General features: G+C 44.3%; 2 protein-coding genes across 13 annotated transcripts in view; one reads left to right on the plus strand and one right to left on the minus strand.

The window, feature by feature from the left end:
• The window catches only part of HNRNPAB (heterogeneous nuclear ribonucleoprotein A/B), a 29,071-nt gene extending 22,883 nt beyond the window's left edge, over positions 1 to 6,188 (minus strand). For all 6 annotated transcript variants that reach the window (XM_040077888.2, XM_040077886.2, XM_040077885.2 and 3 more), the window contains exons 1-6: positions 6,029 to 6,188; positions 5,643 to 5,915; positions 2,608 to 2,776; positions 2,365 to 2,523; positions 1,834 to 1,965; positions 76 to 184 (exon numbers count right to left, since the gene is read on the minus strand). In XM_040077888.2, the coding sequence (XP_039933822.1) occupies positions 76 to 184; positions 1,834 to 1,965; positions 2,365 to 2,523; positions 2,608 to 2,776; positions 5,643 to 5,878 (805 nt within the window). In that variant the 5' untranslated portion in view covers positions 5,879 to 5,915; positions 6,029 to 6,188. The remainder of the gene's footprint in view (positions 1 to 75; positions 185 to 1,833; positions 1,966 to 2,364; positions 2,524 to 2,607; positions 2,777 to 5,642; positions 5,916 to 6,028) is intronic.
• A 223-nt stretch (positions 6,189 to 6,411) lies between these two features.
• On the plus strand, positions 6,412 to 22,562 carry NME5 (NME/NM23 family member 5). 7 transcript variants are annotated; one of them, XM_040078509.2, is made up of 8 exons: positions 6,412 to 6,866; positions 7,790 to 7,871; positions 12,501 to 12,605; positions 14,847 to 15,013; positions 16,823 to 17,028; positions 17,362 to 17,462; positions 18,487 to 18,605; positions 20,925 to 22,562. In XM_040078509.2, the coding sequence occupies exons 4-8, from the start codon at positions 14,885 to 14,887 to the stop codon at positions 20,994 to 20,996; spliced, it is 627 nt and encodes a 208-aa protein (XP_039934443.1). In that variant the 5' UTR covers positions 6,412 to 6,866; positions 7,790 to 7,871; positions 12,501 to 12,605; positions 14,847 to 14,884; the 3' UTR covers positions 20,997 to 22,562. The 7 variants fall into 7 exon arrangements, with proteins under 7 accessions (XP_039934443.1, XP_039934447.1, XP_039934444.1 ...); XM_040078513.2 differs by lacking the exons at positions 6,412 to 6,866; positions 7,790 to 7,871 and adding an exon at positions 10,483 to 10,634 and having other exon boundaries at positions 12,501 to 12,741; XM_040078510.2 differs by lacking the exons at positions 6,412 to 6,866; positions 7,790 to 7,871 and adding an exon at positions 10,483 to 10,634.
• Positions 22,563 to 22,927: the final 365 nt, after the last annotated feature.

The following is a 22,927-nucleotide window of genomic DNA, read 5'->3' on the forward strand; positions in this document are numbered from 1 at the left end:
TCCACAAAATCCCATTTTAGTACACACAACTTATTTAGAATGTGTCCATACTAAAGTAGTGCGTGTGGTACTTACCGCCGCCTCTTCCACCTCTGCCTCTTCCTCCATAGCTACCTCTTCCTCCACCACTACTGAACTGTTGCTGCTGGTACACTTCTTTTGGCTGTGCTACCTTAATCTCACACTGCAAATAAAAAACAAGGAAGAGTATGTAAAGTATCTGAGAACAGCACTGTCCAGCCTGAGCACCTGGAGAAGCCAGAAGTTCCTCTGGAGGCAAAGGAAGCGTATGTGCTGTGCTCCTGGTCAGGCGAACAGCACTAATGCATATCCAGGGGCATCTGATTTAGTGTGCCATCTCTGGGCAAAGGCCAGCCACTGTCAGCCTTCCCAAGAGGCCACTGCTTTCAGGGCATTTTATCCTGCCTGTTCCCTACCATCAGTTCCACCAGGGAAGAGGTGCTGAGGCCACCTCTCCTGCAGGAGCCACAGGGCTGCTCTCTCACCTGGTACAGCCTCCAGGACAAGGCTGTTGCCATCAGACTGCTTCACCTGACCCGCACTGAATGAACACGGTTCTGAGAAATGCCACCAGAGTAAGTTTCCTTGGCAGCCATTGTACACCCCACAAACTGTGCATGTGGATGGACTGTACCATACCCCTACCAACACCTGAAATCACCATTTATCAAATACTAACAGGTAAAAGCAACCAGAACTGACATTTCCAAGACAGGTTCCCAGGCTGCAGTTCAAGCTATCAGCCAACCACCAGGTTCCTGGATTTGTGCACAGCCCAAGATTAAAGCTACTGCTGCTGCAAAAGGAACAACAGCACCTAAGCAAGTCTGGCTTGAAGTTCCTCACCACAGGACCCTTAAGGTAATTTGCTTTTTATCACCTACGGCTACAACACAAAAACAAGTCACAGCTATGACACTGAAATTTCTCAGCTCTCTTGGCGTTTAGGCATTCATCTCTCCTGAAAACCAACTTCACTGCTAACTAGTGATTTTCCCACTGCACTGGATTTGCCAAAATTTGTTCTGTATTGTCTCAAGACCAGTCTTAAACCAAATGCAATCTAAGTCAGTGTCAGACAGTATGACCAAGTGTAATAGGGCTCTGAAGTTATGTGCTCAGCACTGGCCTCAGAGCAAGAGAACAGGGTCACCTTGAGCCAGTACACATCATTTGCCTCCAGTGTCTCTTCATTTGTTGATCCATGAGCCTCTCTCCATCAGCTACCCCACAGATGAGCACTCAGCTGGTCAGAGCATCTCACACCACCCTTAGAGCAGTTCCCACAACCAGCTGACCAGGCAACAAGCTCCATTCCCTCCCTGGACCTCTGTAGTGGGTTTACATGACAAGGTTTTGGTAGCAAGGGGGCTGCAGGAAGGAGCTTCAGAGAGAAGAAAGCAGAAGCTGTGCCCCCACCCCGGCAGATTGAACCAGTTTCAGCCAGATGCTTGCAAAGTTAAAGCATCTGCAAGGCTTTCATTTATGCAAGTGCTTATGCTGAAAATAAGCATCTACCTGTTGGAATGGCTTCCACTACTACACAAGCAAATTTCTTCACATACATTTAATATATGCAATTAGATATTTTATATTCAAAGGCCCTAAAATACAGCAATGAAACCCACAAGTCTTGTCAAAGAGCCTTGGTAGCCTCTGTGACAGAACTTATGGCAAAACAATGCTACGGTAAACTTCAAGCTGTCCTTATTGTAAACTTGGTACTTTGACACAAGAGGTCTCCAAAAGCACTTCTAGGTTCTAGATGTAGAGGTATTATCCTTGGACAGAGTTACAAGTCAAAGTTTCTACCTTGCTTCCACTGACATTGTGGAATTTCTTCTCCAAAACTTTCTTCACTGGATCCTCCTCCTTGAAAGTGATGAACACAAAGCCCCTCCTTTTGTTGGTCTTTGGATCCATTGGCAGTTCAATTGCTTCAATCTGAAGACGTGAAATGCTATTTTCAGACTCGTGTTTTAGATGAACAGTTAAGTGCACAGAAATTGGGACAGAAAAACTGTAAATTCTCTATGTATATTAGGCAACACCAAAGTTGCAAGCCTTTCTATGCTAACACTGGCTTTCAGATCAGAGATTTCCATTTTACAACTCTTCAAACAAATTTTAATATCAGCTAAAATGCTTAAAGACTAGGATATCTAACTAGCAATGGAAGCACCTAGTGCAGTAAGTGCCACCTCTGCTCTCAAGTTGGTGGCTTCTGGTTACAGAAAGCTTGATACATCTGAAGTTAACTTATTTGAAACTTGCAAATTATTAATAAACTAAACAGCAACTGGGGACTATACTTTCAGAATTTACTAAGATACCATTACACACCTCTCCAAATTCTCCAAAGTATTCCCTGATTTTCTCTTCTGTGGCCTCTGGGTTTAGTCCACCAACAAATATTTTCTTCACTGGATCCTTCTTCATTGCCATGGCCTTCTTGGGATCAATTAGTCGTCCATCTAGTCTGTGTTCCTTCTGTTCAAGAACCTAAAAAGACAGTTTGGTAAGATTAACTCAAGCTGAAAAGTTGCCCCAGAAGTTAAATATCTAAAATATGAAGCTTAAATTCACCTTTTCAACACTCCCAGGTTCTTTGAAGAGAATAAATCCAAAGCCTCTGGATCTTCCTGTGTTAGGATCCATCTTTATCGTACAGTCGGTTACCTCACCAAATTTGGTGAAGTAATCTTTTAAGTCTTTTTTGCTTGTATCCCAACTGAGACCACCAACAAACATCTTCCTGAAATTTCAAGGAGAGAGGAGTTACTCTGATTCAGGAAGCACTGGAGAAACGCACATGCAGTAAGATGCTCAGTGGTACACACCTCAGCAGCATTGTCAAAATAGGACCAACTGTTCCACATGCAACACCTGCAACTTGTCAAAAGCTGCTGATATTACAGAATTCCACAAGGGTGGGCTTCTCCCCACTCTTTCTGAGGAAATGCCACAATGCACCCCAGCACTTATTAGAAGACATAAGAAATAGCAAGAATAGCCTGACGTATTCCTACCCAGTAACTTATGTTCTTAACAGAAATATTCTAGAATTTGCAAGAAAGCAATACTGATTATCAAGTACTGCCAACTCAAGTTTTTGCAAAGAACTTAGGATCATTCCTGCTGCTCTGAAAGCATTCAGCAAATAAGGTATCAAAAACTAAGTATTTGAGCTCTCTTGTGTTTTGGCTGAACAGCTGTAAAAATTTTAGTCCAGGTATCTGTGACCTCCAGTAACAGTCACATACAACAGATGGGACTTTGGACCCACCTCAACTACTGTGTTGTGCACTTCTTCCTGCTTAGTTACTGACTCTAGTGCTGTCTTCGTCAGTACTACAGGAGTCTCTCCATTCTGAATCTTTAATTCTGAATAGGCAGATACTGTACTTCCCTGCCCACTTTCCCATACAAAATACCCTCTGAAGGAGGATATCTAGCTCAAAGAACTAAATTCGAGGCACAAAACAGAAGTGAAGTTAACAAACAAAACAGTAATAGCAGGCAGTAAGGCATTTTTCAAATGCTCCATTTCAAATGAAAACATTAATAACATGGCTGCATTTTCTATTTTCATAGTTTCCAAGGTAACAAACTAAGCTTTTAAAAGCATTGGAGCCTTTTTATCTAACTATAGACTGAAGCAGTTTAAGTTGTCATTACTCTTGTTTGGAGGCAACCTATATTGGCACTAGAAGGTAGCAGCACTTCAGAAGCTAAACTATGCTTAAATAAAAATGGCTTTCAGTGTTTATGCGTAACTCTGCAATAATCGGCATCTGTTTATGTACAAGAGGCAAGGGGGGGGGAACCTTAGAAGAGTTTTGCCCTTTTTTTTTAACTGGGTGAAACCATATCCTTTATCGGCTGAAGTTTTTTCAGTGGACCAAGCTGCGTGCTCTTGATGAGCGCAGCAGGAAGCACCGGGTCCAAGTGGAGTGTGTGCTTCCTGCAGCCATTACAGCACAGCCCTGCAAAGTTTATTAAGCCTTTCAATACCGGGTCAAAGAAAGGGGCTTGGGGATGCCTTCTTATCCCCACAGCTGACTGTGGCTGCTCTAACCTGCACAGACTGACAGTGGCTTTCCACAGCACACGCTGTCATCACCGACCACACTCAGAGAACAATCAAGAGATTGGGGGATAACAGGAGTTGTCTGGAGGCAGCTTTGGCTGCTTTATGGCATTGGGTTGGAGCTGTGGCATTGCCACATGCTAAACTCACCTCTTAACACAGCAGTATGTGTTACACTTTGCAATTTGCAGTGCTTTGTTTTGTAACTGGGAAAATTGATACCTAATTTAAATAACACAATAGTTAAAACTTTTGGACCTTTGAGAAGACGACAAAAATCCCAGTTATTTGGCTTTGCCTTCAGAGGACACAAACTGGACAACTGCACCTTAACACAGTCATTTTTCCCTCCTGAGTGCACTAATGCAGCTGAATTGAAACTCATTTTAATAAAACACTGTAAAATCAGTGCCTTGGACAGCACTACATTTTTCACACAGGTCAATCCCTCTGAATAACTGCTTTTCTAAGAAGTTTCATTTCATACCGATTTGGGGCTGAACCTGTCAACTCCTGTTCATGAAAGGAAAAGACCACCACCCTTTTTTTCAGCACAGAATACTAGAAACAGTAAACAAAAACTCGTACGTAACTAAAAGGCCTGGCTCTCAATCTTTCTGGTGTCTGCAAAAAGTACATCCGGCCCCAGGTTGTAGGAAGCTTGTGCAAGTGTTACTCGTTCGTTTATAGCAAAAAATCTTTTACACTGGCTTCAGCTCTCTGTTTAACCTGAGGGATCTGACCCTCCGGTTCAGACCTCAGCGGTAACAAAGGGAGTTCCAACTAAATACATGGGTAGCCTCCATAACAAAGACCTACTTGAGAAATAGCCAGGTAATCTTCATATCAAGTACATGTACTTACGAACAGACCAATTATGACAGGAAAGAAATTCTACCTGTATACACAGATTCCACTACCAAAGCACAGCGAAACTACACTGACTCCTCCAGAAATCCCTTGGAAGTCTTAAGGCATTTTCTGACAATGCTGCAAAGTAGCACACCAAAATCGCTCTTACCGATTTAAACACATCGCGTATCGCCTCAATCGTAGTGATTTTCCCTTTAGTTCCCTTAAAATATACTTAGCTTACCCCCCCGCCTTCCAAGGCCAGGATTATTTTTCACGCGCTCCACACAAAACACATTCACTTTTACATCGACGCCGGTGGCGATGGGCCCCGCGATCTCCACAAAGTTTCAACCAGCTCCCCTCCCCCAACAGAAGGCAACTCCTTCCATCCGCCCCTTTCGCTAAAGAAGTAAAGGATGAAGAAAACGCGGGAGAGGTAAATCCCCTTCCATTTTACAGCGTGAGACGGCAACAGCCCCGCTCGGCGCCCCTCCCCCAGCCGCCACATGGCGCCAACAAAAGGCAGCGCCAGAACAAAGGAAGCGCTGGTGCTGCAGGGCCCCGGCTCGGCGGGGCCGCTCCCGCCGCCCTCCCCGCCGGGCTGAGCGGGGCCGGGGGCGCCGCCGCCGCAGGGCCGCGCCGGGCCCGGCGCTCCGCACATGGCGCCCGAGCTTACCCCGCGTCCTCCTCATTCTTGCTGGCGTTGATCTGGTCGCCCTCGGCCCCGTTCTGGCTGGCAGCCGTGCCCGCTGTTCCCGCCGCTGGGCCGGCTCCCGCTGCCGCCGCTGCTCCCGCCGCTCCCGCTGCCGCCGGAGCCCCGCCGGTCTCGGCCTGCTGCTCCCCGGCGCTCTCGGCCGCTTCGTGCCCGTTCTGGGTGGCGCCGGCCGCCAACTGCTGCTCCGCTTCCGACATGGTGCCCCGTCCGCAGAGGGAGAGGGACGAGAGGCGCCTGCGAAAGACGAGCGCGGGTCAGCGCGGCGGCTCCTCCCCGGCCGGGCCGGTCTGATCCGGTCCGCTCACACCCCTCCCCCTTCCCGCCGCCGCCATCCCGCTCGTACTCACTTTTAAAATCCGCTCCCGATAAAACCCCGGCCGACCGAAGTCTAATTAAAACCGATCCGGCACTGGTGCTGGAGCCGATCCCGCTCCCCGCGGCTGCTCCGCACCGGCCCCGCCGCCACCGCCGCCTCCCTCTCAGACACGTACTCAGGCCCGCGCCCGCGACGCGTGGCCGGCTTTATAGCGCCGGAGCCCGCGCCACACCGCAACAAGGCGTGTTCTGGTTGGACATCGCTGCCTCTCAATCAATGAGTTCCGCTCTCCCTCTGGCTGCCCTGCCACGGTGGGCGGCGCCGCGCTGGGAGAGGCGGGCGAGGCGCGACCGGGTGTCGGGATAGCCCCGGGCGGGATCGGGATCGGGATCGGGATCGGGATCGGGATCGGGATGCGCTCCCCACACGGTCCATAGTTGGGCCGCGGCGGACCCGGGCCTGCGGGTTCCTCACGGGAGCGTCCGGCTGCGGCTGGAGCGCTGTATTTACTTAAGAGTGCCGCCCTGGTTTAGCTCGAGGTGTGTTACGGGCACTGAGTCAGTTACTCCACGACGAGAGGTTTGCTTAATGTTTCCAGCTCTGCTGGTTTTGCAACCGAGAGGGGCCAGAGTTTGTTGTTTTTAAACTTAGATTTGGATATTACATAACTCGGGGAGCTGGAGCGCTGAGCACGTGCCCGGGCCTTCATTCCTTTTGCCCAAGGATATGTCAACCTTGTTGGCAAACTTGTGGGTGAGAAGTCCAGAAGACAACTGCTCCTTGTAACCAGACGTTGTTGTATGGTATACAGCTCCTAATGTCCTATCTGTCCATGCCAAAGGGGCAGATTTTGCCTTCTAGATATACAGGTAAAGCTTACGCATCTTTAAAAAACCTCTGAAAGTTAAGCTCTTTGCTTGTGGGCAAAAAGTAAGAAGTATTACCTAACTTATTAAAGTAATGAGTGCACACGTTACTGCTCCACCCTCTGTCAAGTATGACTCGTGGCTCAACTTTCATCTCCTGTTAAAATTCAGGAATGCCCACAGCCACTTGTGCACAGAAATAGTGGTAAAACATTTTGTTAAGTGATCTGGTCTGGGATCTGGTCTGGATCGTGAACTGTCCTTCAGATGAGCTGCTTTTAGAACAGTTTTTATCCTAAATACAGTAGGTCAGAATTAATCTTTAGGGATACCTATCTCACCACAGGCTGACAGGGTTGGGTATGCTATACACAAACTCTCAACCAGAACTTTAGCCTGAACTTTCTAAAAAAAAAGTTCTACGAAGTCAGGGCAGTAAAGCCAGTAGAAGGAGCAGGGCCAGTACACTTGAAAGTTGTAATGTCCTCAGGACAGGTTGTGGATGTTGGCTGATAGAGATGCTCACCTTTATGAGAATATATTTTTATATTGTTTTCTTGCATTGAACTTTAAATAGAATGTTAGAAGCAAAGATTTTTTTATATGATATCATAATTTATACCATGTCAGAGGAGCCTACCCCACACCCAGCAAGGGGGCTTCTTGTGATTTTTCAAGCTGCTTTGGCTTAGATTTTAAACCTCTCAGGTCTGTACCAAAAGGATGAGGTTTGTGATTCCAACCATCTAAGCCACTGCCTGTCAGCTAAGTGCATTCCCTTACCCTGTGCTGATAGCCTGTCTAATGGGAAAATACCACACATTTGTTTAAATCACGGAGAGCCAAGGCCAGACTGAGGCTTGCAGATGCACAGTTCAGGTGGTGGATGTCACTGCCCTGCTTCCCTGTCCACCTTCTTTTTGCAGGCTTTTGTGTATACAGCTGTGGCGGGTGACTGCAGAAATACATCCGTGCTGAAGTTACAAGTTTGCAGACCGGCACCTCAGAGTAAGCTGAAATTTGCAGCACTTTCCATTGGTCTGTCAGGCTCAGCTGATGGACATAACCTGAGTGCTTTGGATTATACATTTATAACTTCATTTTCATGCAAGATTCACTGCCTATAACATCTGCTTCCTATTTCATCAAGTCTTGCTAAGAACATGAATGACTGTCATCTCATTAGGATTTCTACATACATTTTCCTTTACTTTCTTGTCTCTTTTTACTTCTCCAGTTCTCTTCTTTGCTTTTTTGAACTTGTCTCATCCTTCCCAGCACTGGCTCTTTGTCAAGTGTTTTCCTGTTTCTGCCTAACAGCGCTTTTTTTAAAGCCATGCTCATTTCCAGCTGCCCATTTCACCTGGTCAGGTCCCTCTCAATCTCCCATGCTGGCAATTCCAAACAGCAGGCCCCAGCTGGCAGGGCTCTCTGTGATTCCCAGTTGCCCCATGTTAATGGCTGTTTGATTAAACCTTTTGTGTCCCATATTCAAGAGCAGGCTAACAGTGTGGTTGTAGACTGGCTAAGCAGCCTGGTTTGAGAACTGTGACTGGCCCAGCTAACAAAGTCATTCTTTATGCATCTAGACATCAAGGACTGAGAAATTTGAGAATATGGGTCCTTGTGATTATTTTTTGTCTCACCAGGTCCCATCATGCCACAAGTAATTTTAAAGAATTCCTCTGGGCTGTGACTTGGGTTTTGGTCTTGCTTTTCATTCCCCACTCAAAGCCTGTGGTTAATCAAAGAAAAGTATGCACATACCTTCTTGTGTGGTAATTCTCCCTATATGACACATTTACTGCTGAGAAAATTACCCTATTGTTGTTTGCCATTTTTTAATCCTGTAATTGTTACGTTTACTCATGGTGTTGACTGAAATTTCACTGAATTTCACTTGCATATGGGCTCTCTGATCTTGGGTCTAATTCTGCTGTTCTATCAAACTCGCAGTTTATGCCAAGCCCCGCCCTTGCTGTATGTTCATACGAGTTTTGTGCCATACCTGCCTTCATTATCTCCTTCTTTTTCTTGGTCATCCTCTCCATATCCTTATTATTTCCCTTCTGTTGATTTTTCTAGCTTCTCTTCTTAAAAAAAAAGAGAGAGAGAGAGAGTGAGTGAAACATCATCCACTGCCTTGAAACTTGATGTAATTTCTCTGTTTCCAGCATCCTATGCCTGTTCTGTGTAAGTTGATTGTAAGCATCTCAGGTCACAGACTGCCTACTCTGTACCAAACACCACACTATAGGAAGCTTCTGTCCAAATCAGTCTTTATGCACAACATAAGTAAATACATTTTTATTATTAATAATAACAGGTATGCAAGTAATCCCGTATGTTTTAATGATGGGACTGAATGTAATGGCTCATAATAAGTATGGCAAAAAGGATTCCTTATGCTACATGGAATTAAGATGAATAGAAGGTATCTTTAAGTAGGCATTGAAAATATATCTTCAAAAAAGCCTTATTTAACCAATTGCCTCTTTTAATTTGTTAGATAAAAGATTTTTATTGCTTTATTCATACATTTATTTCTTCATTGTGGTAGGATCACAGTGACTACTTATCTCTGAGCTTGGTGGCCTCAGGGATAATCCAAGCCAGTATTATGTTAAACGTTGTGTAGAACAATGAAGTAACAAACACAAGTGTTTCTGCTCTATAAAAGGTGAAAGCCTGATATCTATATGATGTATTTATATAGAATGTCTGTATATAGATGAGGACATCATTATAGGAAATAAGTTGTCAGCCCCAACCTCTACAGGTGTTCAACAGGAGCTCATGCCAAGGAATGAGGTGGGATAGAGCAGGAAGGTGTTTATTTGAAAGGGCAGCAATGGAATTCAGTTGTAGGGCTGGCAGGAAACAGATGTCTTTACAGAGTGAAACAAAAAGTACATGGGATGTTGAGCTGTGAGCTTGGAGGGAAGGGAGGAGAGTCAGAGACAGTGCTCACCAGTGCTCCTGCAGAAAAAGGAAAGAAACACAAGGGAAGAAGGGACTGACAAGCCAAGCTGAAACGGTGACTGGAGAAGCAAAAAGTGAGAATAACTGCCAAAACTAAGCTAAGACATGAGGTAGATATGCTAAGTGTGACCGAAGGGCAAACGAGATTGGTTTAAGATGGATTGAGAAGCTTTCAGATGATGAGAGGAAGCAAAACCAAATTTGAAGGGGATTTAGGGTAGAACCCAGCAAGAGATAACAAGACATGACTGGAAGAACCTCTGAGGTGACAAGAGGCACATATACCAAAGGCTTTTTTTTTTTTTTTAATGATAAAAGAGACAAGCATATCTCTGTGGGTGCTAGGAATCAGAGCAGACTGAAAAACTAAAGCTGTGAACAAATGAAGGAGTGAGTGTTGGGAAGATCTGGAAATGAAATGGGGTGAAGTTATCAGGGCAAGTGATGGAGTTACAGTAGACATGTTGATAAGCTTTTTGTTATTGCCACTTAGAGACTTGTAGACAGAGGAAGCGTGAAGAGAATATTTTATCACTTTTATCTCTACAGAAAATGGTGAGATAACAAGTAGAGGATAACAGACAGGAAGGCTTGACAGGGTTAAACAGCAGCAACGAAAAGCTCACTGGGATTACAAGACGAGCTGCAGAAGGAGAATTGTTTAGTTGAGAGAAGGCAGAAATGGAGGAGAGAGCAGGCATGTGGGAGAGGAAGTTGCCTTGATCACAGGATTTCCGTCAGAGACGCTCTGCACTGCAAGAGCAAGCATGGGTGGAGTGAGCAGTGAAGGTAAGCTGGTGCTGTGGGTAGGTAAGACAGCTCATCATGAAAAGAAATAAAGGCAAGAGAGCCCATGGTGGGTGAAAGTTTTATGTGTGGTAAGTGTATAGTTAGAACATTGCCACTGAAGCAAACACGTTTTTCTTTACTTAACATCAAAATGCAAACAAAGCTAAAAGATGTACAAGCTTCATTTTTAATCAGTTTTACTAGTTGGTATTACTTCTTTAGCTTTTCTTCACTTATTTTCATCATTCTGGTTTTCTTTCCTTCCTTTTTCACGGTCTGCAAGACTTTAGTTTTTGCACCTTCTTGCACTATCAGAGGACAAAGCTCTGAAATAGTATTTTTCCTTAAAATGTTCCTTATCTGGTGTTGCTAGGATGTAAATGCACCTGCAGCCACAATCTTTTGGTGTTATATTCCATGCCAGCTAAAAATAAGTGAGACAACTAAGGCTTGTTAAACCGCTTAACTGATAAGATAGAGCAGCCAGGCTATGCCCTGAGAAGTGTTAAGAACCACAGTGCATTGTAATTATAATTTTATAATTTTGGGGTTTTTTTGGTTTGTTTGTTTGGATTTTTTTTTTTTCCCTAAAAGCACATCCCTGGCCTACAGAAGTTAGAGAAGATGTTTCAGACCAGCCTTTTAGTTATCAGAACTATTTCAAGCACTCTACAGAAAACAAACATAATGATATTAACACATTGGTTTAAGGTTCGGGTTTATGGAATCCAAAGCTTTAGAAGAAACCTTTGCGATTCTGCTGCTGTAAGAACAGCTTTGTAAGGGAGCACATAATGTTATTTTCCTTAACATGAGGGGCCACTTTAAATTTGTGCTTCTGCATTATTAAACCGTCGTGGGAAGTGCAGCAGGAGGAAACCCGGGTAATTGGCTGCAGCTCCAGATGCAGCCGCTCGCTCATTGGAGAGAAGAGGATTCTCCTAGTACTAAAATTAGACCATCTCCGCCCTCCAGAAATGCTTCTGGAAACAGCGAGCAGGAGAAATTGTGACACAGCCCTTGGAGCTGTGCTGGGCAGGGAGCTGCTCAGAGCTGCTCCCGGCCGAATTGCAGCCTGCGGTGCATGGGAAGGTGCTTGGGGTTATGGCCTGGGTGGCTGGAAAAAAAATGCCCACAATAAAGAAACTGCGAGAGGTTCATGTTAACTGTGAAACAGGGATATTAAATTCAACATTTCTTATGTCATAATAATTCTGAAGTGTTCATGCAGGCAGAGGAAGCCTTTGAACTGCTAAATTTAAGCAAGGGCTGTCAGACTTACGCTCATTGACTTTGAAAAGAAATGACTTGCTGAATTAACTCTGAGCTAAACTAAAAAACTGGTGGACTCTTTTTATCAACATTTTTTAAAAATAAAACATGTTTATCTGTTGTCTCTGTGAAGTTGCAGTGTTTACAATGTCTCGAAATACTGGATAAGGTATATCTGTTAAAGAAACAAATGCCATGTGCCCGTGTTGGTGAAGCCTGTATCTGAATTTGTCTTGTGCAATTGGAACTTTTTTTTTTTATGGTATATGAATAACAACATCAGTCTTTGTTTTTTAAATATATTTTAAGTTGGCTGTGAGGAAATAACTGCATATTTTTATTTCTTGTTTCTGTATTTATATTATTCATATTACTCATGAAAAAGATTAAGGCAAAATGGGTTTTTCTTACACTAAAACCAGCTTTTGCTGTAAATTTGCTGTTTCCTCACCTAACCACGGCACATAGTGTCACCACCTCTAGCTCCAAATGCTTGGGGTTTTTTTGTCTTTTCTCATTTACCTCTACTTTCAGTCTGATACCATTAAAATTTAAATCCTGAACAGCCGTGTTTTCTCTCTGTCCCTTTGCCAGCGTCACCTCTGAAGGGTTTGAGCGCCATGTCCAGTTCTGGCTGAACTCAGCCGAGAACCCCAGGTGTTCCAGCATCCTCGGCTCCCAGAGTTTTATGAGAACACGGTGAGAAGAGGGGACGAGGCACAGGGAGAGAGAGGAGCAGGGCGGCGGAGCCAGCGCCGGAGTTATCGGGGCCGTTCACCAGCCCACACCCCGATAGCGCGGGGCCAGCTGGCCCGGCTCCATCCCGGGAACGCCGGTAAACAAGGACGGGAGGTGACACCCGGGCACCATGGGTCATGCTGGATGGACAATGGCTACTGGACGGCCAATTCCTGCCAGCTGGGTGCCCCCAGAGAGCCGGGGAAATGGGAGATGTGTAGGGAGCAAACGCACTGGCACCACGGAGGTAAAATTCGGGGAAAACGTCCAGAGATTTTCCCCAAAAAGCGGCTCCGCAGCTCTGCTTAATCCTCAGCTCATCATGGTTTAATGCACAAAACGGTGAAGGTTTCCTACCCGACACATCTTTTTGTCATAAACGTGAAGTGGCACCGGTAGCCGCTGTAATTCCCTCGCAGTGCTGAGAGCCACCATTAGCCAGCTGCGGTTCGCCTCAGCGCCCCGGGAGTGCCGGGAGCTCCCGCCCCGCCGCCGCTGCTCGGGCGTGTCCCCGGGAAACCTCCTCGCAAACACGGATAAATGACCTGCCAGGGCTGCTGTCTTTTCCTTTGTTTTTTTTCCCCCTGCCAATAAATCGCGCTACATAGCTTCATGAGCGTTTGTTATGAGCGCATGGCTCCCTCAGCAGTCCGGAGCGTGAGGTAAAACCGAGCTAAATGTTTTATTGTCAGGGAGGAATGAGATTTTTGAGATGAGCTCCGGAGATCACGCCGCTCCCCCCTTGACTCCCGCACCACACGCGGAGCCCATCCCGGGGCAGCCACGGTCCCCCGTTGTTTGCTCTGAGCCCGCGGCGGTGCCGGGCCGCGTCACCCGCTCCCCCGGCGCCGCCATCGCCGCGCCTCTCCCAACCGCCATCTTCGTCCCGCCCCGCCGAGGCGCGCGGGCGCCATCTTGTGCCCGGGGCCGGCCCCGCCATCGCGCGGCAACGGCGGCGCCTCCGGCCGGGTCCCGGAGGCCGAGATAGCAAACCGCGGCCCGGCCCCGAGGCAGGTGCATTTTGGGGGTTACGAACGGACTTCGCGGCAGGGAGCAGGTTTTTGCAGCCAGGCAGGGTCTGCGTGTCTGGGTCTGGTTCAGGGCCGATGGAGAGAGCCAGGGCTGGGAGCGTGGGGACACGGCGGGCGGTGGGCGAGGGAAGGGCTGCGGGCGCCGTTGTGTGCAGTTCTCTGAGGTTCTGTCGGAATCCCTCGCAGCATCCTGCCCTCGCGATTCTCTCTAAAAGATTGAGACAGCTTAAGGCGTTCAACCTGGAGAAGAGAAGGTTTCATGGAGACCTTCGACCCCCTCTCAGTGCCTAAAGGGGCTCCAAAAGAGCTGGAGAGGGGCTTGGGACAAGGACAGGGAGAGGCAGGAAAAGGGGGAATGGTTTTCCACTGACAGGGGGCAGGATTAGATGGGATACTGGGAAGCAATTCTTGGCTGTGGGGGTGGTGAGGCCCTGGCACAGGTTGTCCAGTGAGGCTGTGGCTGCTGCATCCCTGGAAGTGTTCAAGACCGGGTTGGACAGGGCTTGGAGCATCCTGGGATAGTGGAAGTTGTTCCTGCCCATGGCAGGTTGGAACTGGACCCTCCCACCCAAACCATTCAGTGATGAAAAGAAGGTAACAAATGGACACAGGTCTGTAGGAAACCCCCGCACTGGTTCCACCAGTCACAACACAACTCTGTGCTCTCAGCTCGCCAGTGCATCTGCTCCGTCAGAAAACCAGCACTTTGTCTGGAGCCCATAAATACAGAAATTAGGAACCCATAAATACTGGAATTAAATGACCATTAAGAAATTACCCTGAGGCTTACGGTGGACCAGCTCCAAGGCTTTAGTCCCACCCCACAGTCCTTGTGTGAGGATACAGATTTGGGGTTTGGAGCAGCCAACGGTGGATGGAAGGTGTGGGAGCACAGGAAACCCACATCAAGGTGTGTGATAACGCCTCTCTTTCCTCATACATTGTCCAACTTAGTGAGTAACAACATTAAATTTTGACCTTATATTCCACAAAATGCCACTGCACTGAAAATGTGAATGTGAACTACAGTTCGCTGACAAGTGCAGAGAATATCTCACAAGGATTTTGTGAGGTGGGTGTGACCCTCTCTGTTCCTGGAGTACGTGGTGAGTGTCACCACAGGTGACTGCAGTAGACAAACTCCAAATGTCATGTACTGGTGTCATTGCAGTACGAAAGGAGCAAGTGAATTCTAATTTAGAAGCCAGGATGGAGGTCTTGATGCCTGAACCTCAGATATATGTGGAAAGAACTCTGGCTATCATCAAACCAGATGTCATTGATAAAGAAGAAGAAATAGAGGATCTCATTCTCCGATCAGGATTCCACATCATTCAGGTAACAAGCTGTGCTCCAGAGAAAATAGCTGTAGTTTAAGCTATTAGCTATAGTTAAGTCAGGAAAATATTTAACTTCTAGCAATCAAGCCAGTAACTAAAAGCTTGTGTGTCCAAAAATTTCATCTCATCAAGCATTGCTGCCAGATTCTGTAAGGAGATGCTTTTTGGTGCATGGGATGGAACAGAGCAGACAAACTATTTTGCCAGCCACAGGAAAACACAGACTTTGTTAATAAACTCAGATTTAGCAAATGTATGGAGCATATGTGTGAACTTTCCAAGGCAATTCTTTGGAGAGTGTGTCATTCAGATCTCACAAGATTTTGTGCAGTGTGCAAGCAGATATTAGAGAATTAATTGAATTCTATAGCTGGCTGGTTGCAGCCGGTTTTTTTTGTTTCCACTGTTTTTACAGTAAATAGACTATATGAATATTCAAATAAGCGTATGGATATGTAAACGAGTATAGAATATTTAAATTGGCATTATGGCATTTACATATGCATGGCCGGACGGCCGCTGGGGGGCGCTGCGCCCTCGTTCCTGTGGCTGGCCGGGCCCCTCCTCCTCCCCTCCGCAATGTCTTGTTTTGTTTAATTGTTATCACTTCCTCCCTAGCTCTTCTGGTTGTTTTATTTATTTGTATTTGTTTATTTTTGGATCTCTCGGGGCTACTCCAGAAGAGGTCATGGAGATGCTCCATGGGCTGGAGCCCTCTGCTCTGGAGGCAGGCTGGGAGAGCTGGATTTGTTCATCCTGTAGAAGAAGAGGCGCTAGGGAGGCCTGAGAGCCCCTTCTAGTTCCTAAAGGGGCTCCAGAGAGCTGCAGAGGGACTTTGGACGTGGGCATGGAGTGGCAGAACAACAGAGAATGGCTTCCTACTGCCAGAGGGCAGGGTTTGATGGTGGAATATTGGGAAAAAATTCTTCACCACGAGGGTAGTGAGGCCCTAGCACAGGCTGCCCAGAGAAACTGGCTGCCCCATCCCTGGAAGTGTTCAAGGCCAGGTTTGGGGTTTGAGCAACCTGGTCTAGTGGAAGGTTTCCCAATCTGTGGTAGGGCGTTTGAAACAAGGTGATTTTTAAGACACCTTTCAACCTAAACCATTCCACGTTTCTGTTGATTCAATACATATCTGAAGATGAGACAAAAGACATTCTTTTTATATTTATTTGCAATATGTTAGTAGAGTCTTCTGATGTCTGCAGTAACTTTTGACACCAGAGTTATTAGGACTCTTGAGTATATGGAGCTCTTGTGTTGTATGAGCTTGAGCTTGAAGAATGCACTTTTTTCTTGACCGCCCTGTGGTTTCTGATAACCTCCCAAAGTTGTCCTGATCCTGGTCACCTGCAGGCTAGGCAGGTATTGGAAGAGTCACAAAGCACTGAAAGAAAAATAGAACAATTGCATAATTAACAGTGTGGGCTGGAGAGAAACTTGTTTAAAAGTAGAACATTATGCTGTAGCAGCTGAGTAATAAAATCCTGCCCTTGTAATGCTCTTCACTTTTTCTGTACTGTTCTCCATCATCTGGCAGTTAGAAAATGCTGTAGTTTGCCGGGGCTAAAATCACATCTTACCCAAATGGGCTGTTTCCTTAATTAACTTGGAAAACTTTTGCTCTTTGTTATTCTGTGTCTCAAAGAGGATCATAGCTGGGTGAATCAGAGTTTCAGAAGTTATTCTGTGTTCTGCACTTGAAGATACGACCCCAAGAGAGGACTCTATCCTGCCTTTTAATACTCTGAGCTGTTTCAATGTAGCAAGCAATTTTAATTCTTCTTTTGTCTTTTACTCTTTATAGAAACGGAAGCTCCAGTTAAGCCCAGAGCAATGTAGCAACTTCTACGCAGAACAATTTGGAAAAGTGTTTTTTCCTAATTTAACTGCCTATATGAGTTCTGGTCCTATAGTTGCCATGGTTCTTGCTAGAAATTGTGCAGTCTCATACTGGAAGGAATTGCTTGGACCACCCAACAGCCTAAGAGCTAGGATAACTCACCCTCACAGGTAACTCAGTGACTTGGCCTTGGGCAAGTCAGAGGGATTTTGTCATTCTTTTGATTGAGTTTTGTGATTTGTTTGTTTGTACAGGCTTCTTATCTCTTCAGTTTTGTACAACAGCTTTTCACTGTTGTTTGTTAGTATGCAAAGTTCACTTATTTGATGGGAAATGAATGTGTGAACATTAAGTTTTAGGTAGCTACTTCTTATGTTCAAAGCAAAGTCAAGCTAGTGTCTTGTTAATTAGTCCATATCTATTGCTCTTCTGTGCTCTCAGGCTGCAGAGACTTGGAAGGGATTTGCAGTTGCCCTTCAAGTAGTTATTTCCCTTGTTTTTAGCTTAAGAGCACTCTATGGGACTGATGGGCTGAGGAATGGGCTCCACGGCAGTCTCAGCATCTCCTCAGCAGAGAAAGAAATTCGATTCATATTTCCAGAAGGTAAAATGGTACAGTTGGTTCATTGCTGGTCCTGGGGAGGATGGAGTTCTTCCCTGTCCTACCCTGACTCCAGATACAACTGATGTAGCAGAGATCGGGTTTGTTTTCTTTGCATGATTGTGAGTCTCTTTATGTATAAGCTGGCATTTTCTGCTGTGAAAGGCTTACCAAAAATCTATCTGAAGAGCCAGTGTAGTTGCAGAGATTACTTCCACTTTTCAAACTCTGCTCTGGGAACTGGAGCAGTCAAAGCTGGCAAATGAGGGGACATAGGAAGCTATTACACTCCAGCAAGTGTTTCTGGCACTGTCAGCCTTGGAGACTCCTGTTGGCTTGAGAAGACTGACTCTTTCTTGGATTCAGGCTGAGTAATTACTATTCAAAAGCAGCTGGATGCTCACATGATAGTGAAACTCCAAAGTGAAGTGCCAGAGAAAGGGGCCTTAGAACCTGGAAAGGCTGCAAGAGCATCTCTGGTTTGTGATGTAACAGGATTTGCTCTTTGACAGAAAGATGCAAGTGAAACTGCTGGAAAAAGGTGTCTAGTGATACCTTTTGTCAGCTGTATCAGTGAGTTTAATAAAAGATGTTGCAGTTCCTTATAAACCTTACCCATTGTGTAAACCATATCTCTTCTCCTCACCCTGGCAAACAGAGCAAGACTAAAGGTGAGATTTTTAGGATCCTCAGAAACCATCTTCACACAGGAAGAAGAAAGTGCTAAACATGGGGTATACAGTTTCTTTTCTGTCCCAAATGCATCTTCAAGGATTAAGGTTTTCGCCAGATGATCTGATTTCCTCCCTTTTCATAACAGACTATAAATAGTAAAATTACCTCAGGGACATTGTAAAGAAGTTTAGGGAGTTTCTTTGCCGTTTGTTGTGGGAGAAGCTATAAAACCCATGATGTATTATTAAGTCACTAAGGAAAAGAGCAGCTCACATATAAACAACCTTTGAAAGAATGCTGGGTTTAATCATTCTAGAGGCTGCTTTCTAACACCTGTGTTCCCTCCTTTTAGCAATCTTGGAGCCAGTTCCCACTGGACAAAGAGCTCGGGATTACCTGAACCTGTACGTGAAGCCCACGCTGCTGGCAGGGCTCACTGCCCTGTGCAAAGAGAAGCCAGCAGACCCCATGGTATGTGCAGTGTCCCAGCGCTGCTGGCAGCTTTGGGATGCAGTTACTTGCTGTTAGTAAAGTCCCTGTTTATAGGAGAACTCCTCTGTTGGTGAAGAGCTGTGCTGTTTTATCTGTCAGCTAATGTTTCAAGAAGTTGATTTGTTTGCTAGAGATGAAATAAGGACACGTTTTAAGTCCAAAAACAAATTTAGTTTTCTTACATCTGGAAAAACATGGTAAGTGCATCTTTGTGTTCTTAAAGTTTCGGTTATTCACACCAGTACTTATTCAAGCATGCAGATAATTAATCCATGCGATAACTTGCTGGCAGTTATGGTACTTGCTGGCAGTTGTGGATTTTACATCATTATCACATTTATAATCAACATTGCATTTTTCTAAAGGATACTTTTCAGGAAAAAAAAAAGCCTTAAAAATCACTTGCAGTATTCCTGTGAACTATGTGATATACATGAGGCAAGGTTTAATGTACTTTGATTGTTCCAGCTTTATAACCCGTTTACTTTATCTGTATGTCTGGCACTGTCACCATAGAAATCTAGAAAACAGAGATGAAGTCCATTCCTTTGCCCAAAGACCAAACCAATTGTATCTATTCCTAGCAAATGTGTGTCTGGCCTGTGGTTTAGCACTCCAAATTATGGAGAATCTGCAGTCTCCCCTGGCAATCTGTTTCAGTGCTTAATTATCCTTGTTAAAAGCTTTCACTAAAAGATAGCCTAAATCTCCTGGCTCCAATTTTAAGCCCATTACCTTTTTTTCCCCCCTTTTACTATCCTCAGAAGACATTGGAGACAATGTAATATCTTTTTTTTTTTTTTTCAGCAACCTATTGCATATTTGAAGAGTATTCCCGTTTTCTTTCCCTTCAGTCTTCTCTTTACTATATTAAATACTGATTTTTTTTGTTGTTGTTGCAAGTCCCATCTTTCTAACTCATTTTGACTTCCAGTAACTCTGCATTCTTAGCACAATTTTCTAGTCAATTATGAGGTATCTAACAATAACTTCATCAAGACAATGCTTTTCTTCCTTGCTTATAAGAAAGCTGTATGAAGCAGTGTCAGTAGCTTTGCTAAAAACACTCTGTTTGCACCTTCTTTGTTGTCCATAATGTCTGTGACCTTGTAACAGAAGGAAAATAATGTTGATTTGATACTGCTTCAAAAATATTGCCTATTGCTTTTCAGTTTGTTATCTGCTAGGTGACTTACAGGGAGACTGTTGGAATGTTTTGTTTTTTCCAGTATTCTTTTCTGCTTTCCTTTCCTTTTGGAGTTGGCATCAGAAAGTATCTGTGCACTCAGAAATACTTGCTGTCAGCAATGAGGTTGTCTCAGCCAGTTCCTTAAGTAATACAGGATAAAATTATTTGGTTCAAATGATTTGAGGATTTTTTTTTTTTCCCCAAAATAGTTTTCCTAAGGGGTTTTGTGTTTTGGGATATTTCGTTTGTTTTCCATTTCTGTCTTGGGTTCTTACTGCCGTGCTGTTGTTGCTTTACCTGTCCTAGTGCTCCACTTGGCTGTCCCTTTGCAAACCACCCCTTTTATACGTGGTAGTAAAAGCAGTGTTGCTTACCTTCCCTGTCTGCTGCTCTGTCAGCTCTTCACAGTGTGGTATGAAGTTTGTTGTTCTCAGCATTCCAGAAACCAGTCGTCAACAGCCTTGTGAAATAAATAAGGATGTGTTAAAAACTTTGCTTTACAAGTGGAGAAATCGAGGCAAAAGGTTAATTTGCCTAAGGCCAGCCCCAGACTGGCAGATGGAATTAGGACTCAAGGCATTCCTGCCTCCCACACTCCCATTGAAGTACAACGTGCTGGAAGACTTCGTGGATGAGTTCTGAAAAGTCACCATGTTTTGGTTTTAAGTTTTAGGTACTGTAAGGTGATTTCAGTGCAGAAAGCTGGCACTCTTAATGAGCGATTACTGGATGAATTCTTTCTAAGTGTTGTTTAGCAGTTTCATGCGTATTGTGCAGCTGCATTCCAAAACAGAGCTGGCTGAATTATTTGAAGTATGGCTCAAATGGTCTCATAACTTTCACAAAGATAAAGAATGCCAGGACAAGTTGTCTTCTAAAGGTCATTGTGCATTGTTCAAAAGCAATATAAGCTGTGAAGATTGAAAAGAACATTTTTAAAAACGTGTCATCTGCATGTCGATTTTTTTCTGAAAAGTCTTAATTTTGCAGCACAGTAGGAGAGTATCTGTAGCAGGGGTTTCAAGTAATGCTTTTAAAATTGTCCTGTGCACTTAATTGAAAGCAACAGAAAGCTGAAAACATTTGAGTTTTGGTTTTTTTGTTCACAGATCTGGCTTGCTGACTGGCTGATTGAGCACAATCCCAATAAACCCAAACTACAACATCGTATATCTCAATAAGAGTATCGGCGGTGAGAGCTTGGTGGAACCCATCTCACACATTCCACATTACAGCTTTGTTATTGTCATTTTCGGTGTGTCCTTTGTGTAACCAATACTACCTAAAGTAAATGCATTTGTCATAACTACTTGTGTCCTCATGGGATAAATAGCCTTACACTTAACCAGGATGTAGTGGTTCTAGTACCTTCTCTGCTGACAAAGTGAATGTAGAATTACACAATAAATTTATGGCATTAGGTGAATAGAAAAAGATAATGTTCTCAGTGGGTGTGACTTACTGCTATTGTCCACATTTTTCTTGGTTTGTCTGTGTGGGAGAACAAAATCCTTTACAGCAGTGTGGATTCCCAAATGACATCCACCTGTCCTTTGAGAAGCCAAGGGCTGTGTTTCAGCAATTTTTTAGCATAAATACAGTCATGAAGGAAGGTACTTGGTTATAATGTAGAAAACAATTACTGGAGGCATATTAGCAACTTTGGAATTTTAATTGCTGATTACATCACCCAGCTAAGGTTGTTCTTGAAGATCATTCACTGAAGTCTGATGTTTTAGGCAGAATGTAATTTGAAAGAGTTATTTGAAGGTAAAGTCAATGCACTTATCCCATCTTGGTGGCAAAAGGTGCAGTGACTATAAATAATAAGATGTATTTTAGTCAAGGACTAAGGTTGTCTTCCAACATTTGTTTGCAATAAAGATTCTTAATTGGAACAGCTCCCCTTAAGAGTGTTTTCTGCGTTCTCCTGCTCCTAAAGGTACACAGATTTCTGTCATTTTCCTCAAACTTTCATGTGTTCTGTTGAAGAATTTCATGAGAGTGCTCTTCCAGAAGCAGTGGGTTAATCCCATGCTGTTGCCTTTTATGAAGTAACTAAACTGTTTTTGGGGATGTGGGGGTTTTTAATTTTCCTCAAAGAGCTGTACTTATGCTGTTAACTTCAAGGTTTGTATCTTATGGTTTGACTGGCTATAATGAAGAAAACATAATAATTTTCATAACTCTGGAATGAGAGTATGCTTGGCTAATACTAAACAAACAAGCAATTTCATAATTTGTTTCATAAAAAAACTTGCTTCCACAATTTGAGTAATTATGGGAAACATAAGTCATTTGTCTGTAACATCAAACTTTGTTTAAATGAATTGTTTATCTTTTCAGTGGAACAAACCGCTATTGCCAGTCCAGATAATAAACATTTAGAAACAGGTCCCTAAAGTACCAAGACCTAAAAATCTTTGGATTGCTAGGATAAGGAAAGAAAAGAAAGCCCAAACCCTCAAATAATGAAAAATAAAAGTATGAGGTGCTTAGAAGATACGTTTACAACGAGTTTATTTTGCCTATAATTATTGTCTCCATATGTGTCTGATTGCTCCAATTACAGGACAGTTGTGCTTTGTGGTTGCCTGTCAGCCAAATAAAAAAATCCATTTTCTGAAGATGCCAGAAGCTAAAATCCAGTGAATTCACAAGACATTTCCCTGTATTTTGTTAGTTACTATGTCATTTGCTGCTTGTTTTGATGTGCTACTGTTTGACAATAAATACATCCTTTATGTATCCCCTATGTTATGCATCCTTTATGCTGGAGTTTTCAGTTTTGCTTTTGTGCCAGAGCTGTGTTATATTGTGTGAGAGTAGGTGGGTCCTTACCCCGGGGGTGGGAGAAAGGACAAAGGCAGCTGATGTTGCAAATGTCACATTTATCACCCACACAATATCAGCTCTCAGTCATTCAGGTGTTCATCTATCATGGAATTATTCTCTAATGTTGGAGCTAACACCTTCAATTGCTGACTGGTGTTTGCTTCCATTTTCCTAAGAAAAAAGGTGGAAAGAGTGAAGTTGCCTTTATCCCATGGGTGCCATCCTGCCTCACTGTATCCCTACACGCAGGACAAGTATTGATCCAGCAGCTGTCCCA

This window comes from Hirundo rustica, chromosome 14 (assembly GCF_015227805.2).
Source record: "Hirundo rustica isolate bHirRus1 chromosome 14, bHirRus1.pri.v3, whole genome shotgun sequence".
NCBI lineage: Eukaryota > Metazoa > Chordata > Aves > Passeriformes > Hirundinidae > Hirundo > Hirundo rustica.

Coding starts and splice junctions, on each gene's coding strand:
- NME5 (XM_040078509.2), top strand. CDS start 14,885: ATGGAGGTCTTGATGCCTGAACCTCAGATATATGTGGAAAGAACTCTG. Junction 17,029..17,361: donor AGGATAACTCACCCTCACAG/GTAACTCAGTGA, acceptor CCTTGTTTTTAG/CTTAAGAGCACTCTATGGGA. Junction 18,606..20,924: donor AGAAGCCAGCAGACCCCATG/GTATGTGCAGTG, acceptor TTTTGTTCACAG/ATCTGGCTTGCTGACTGGCT.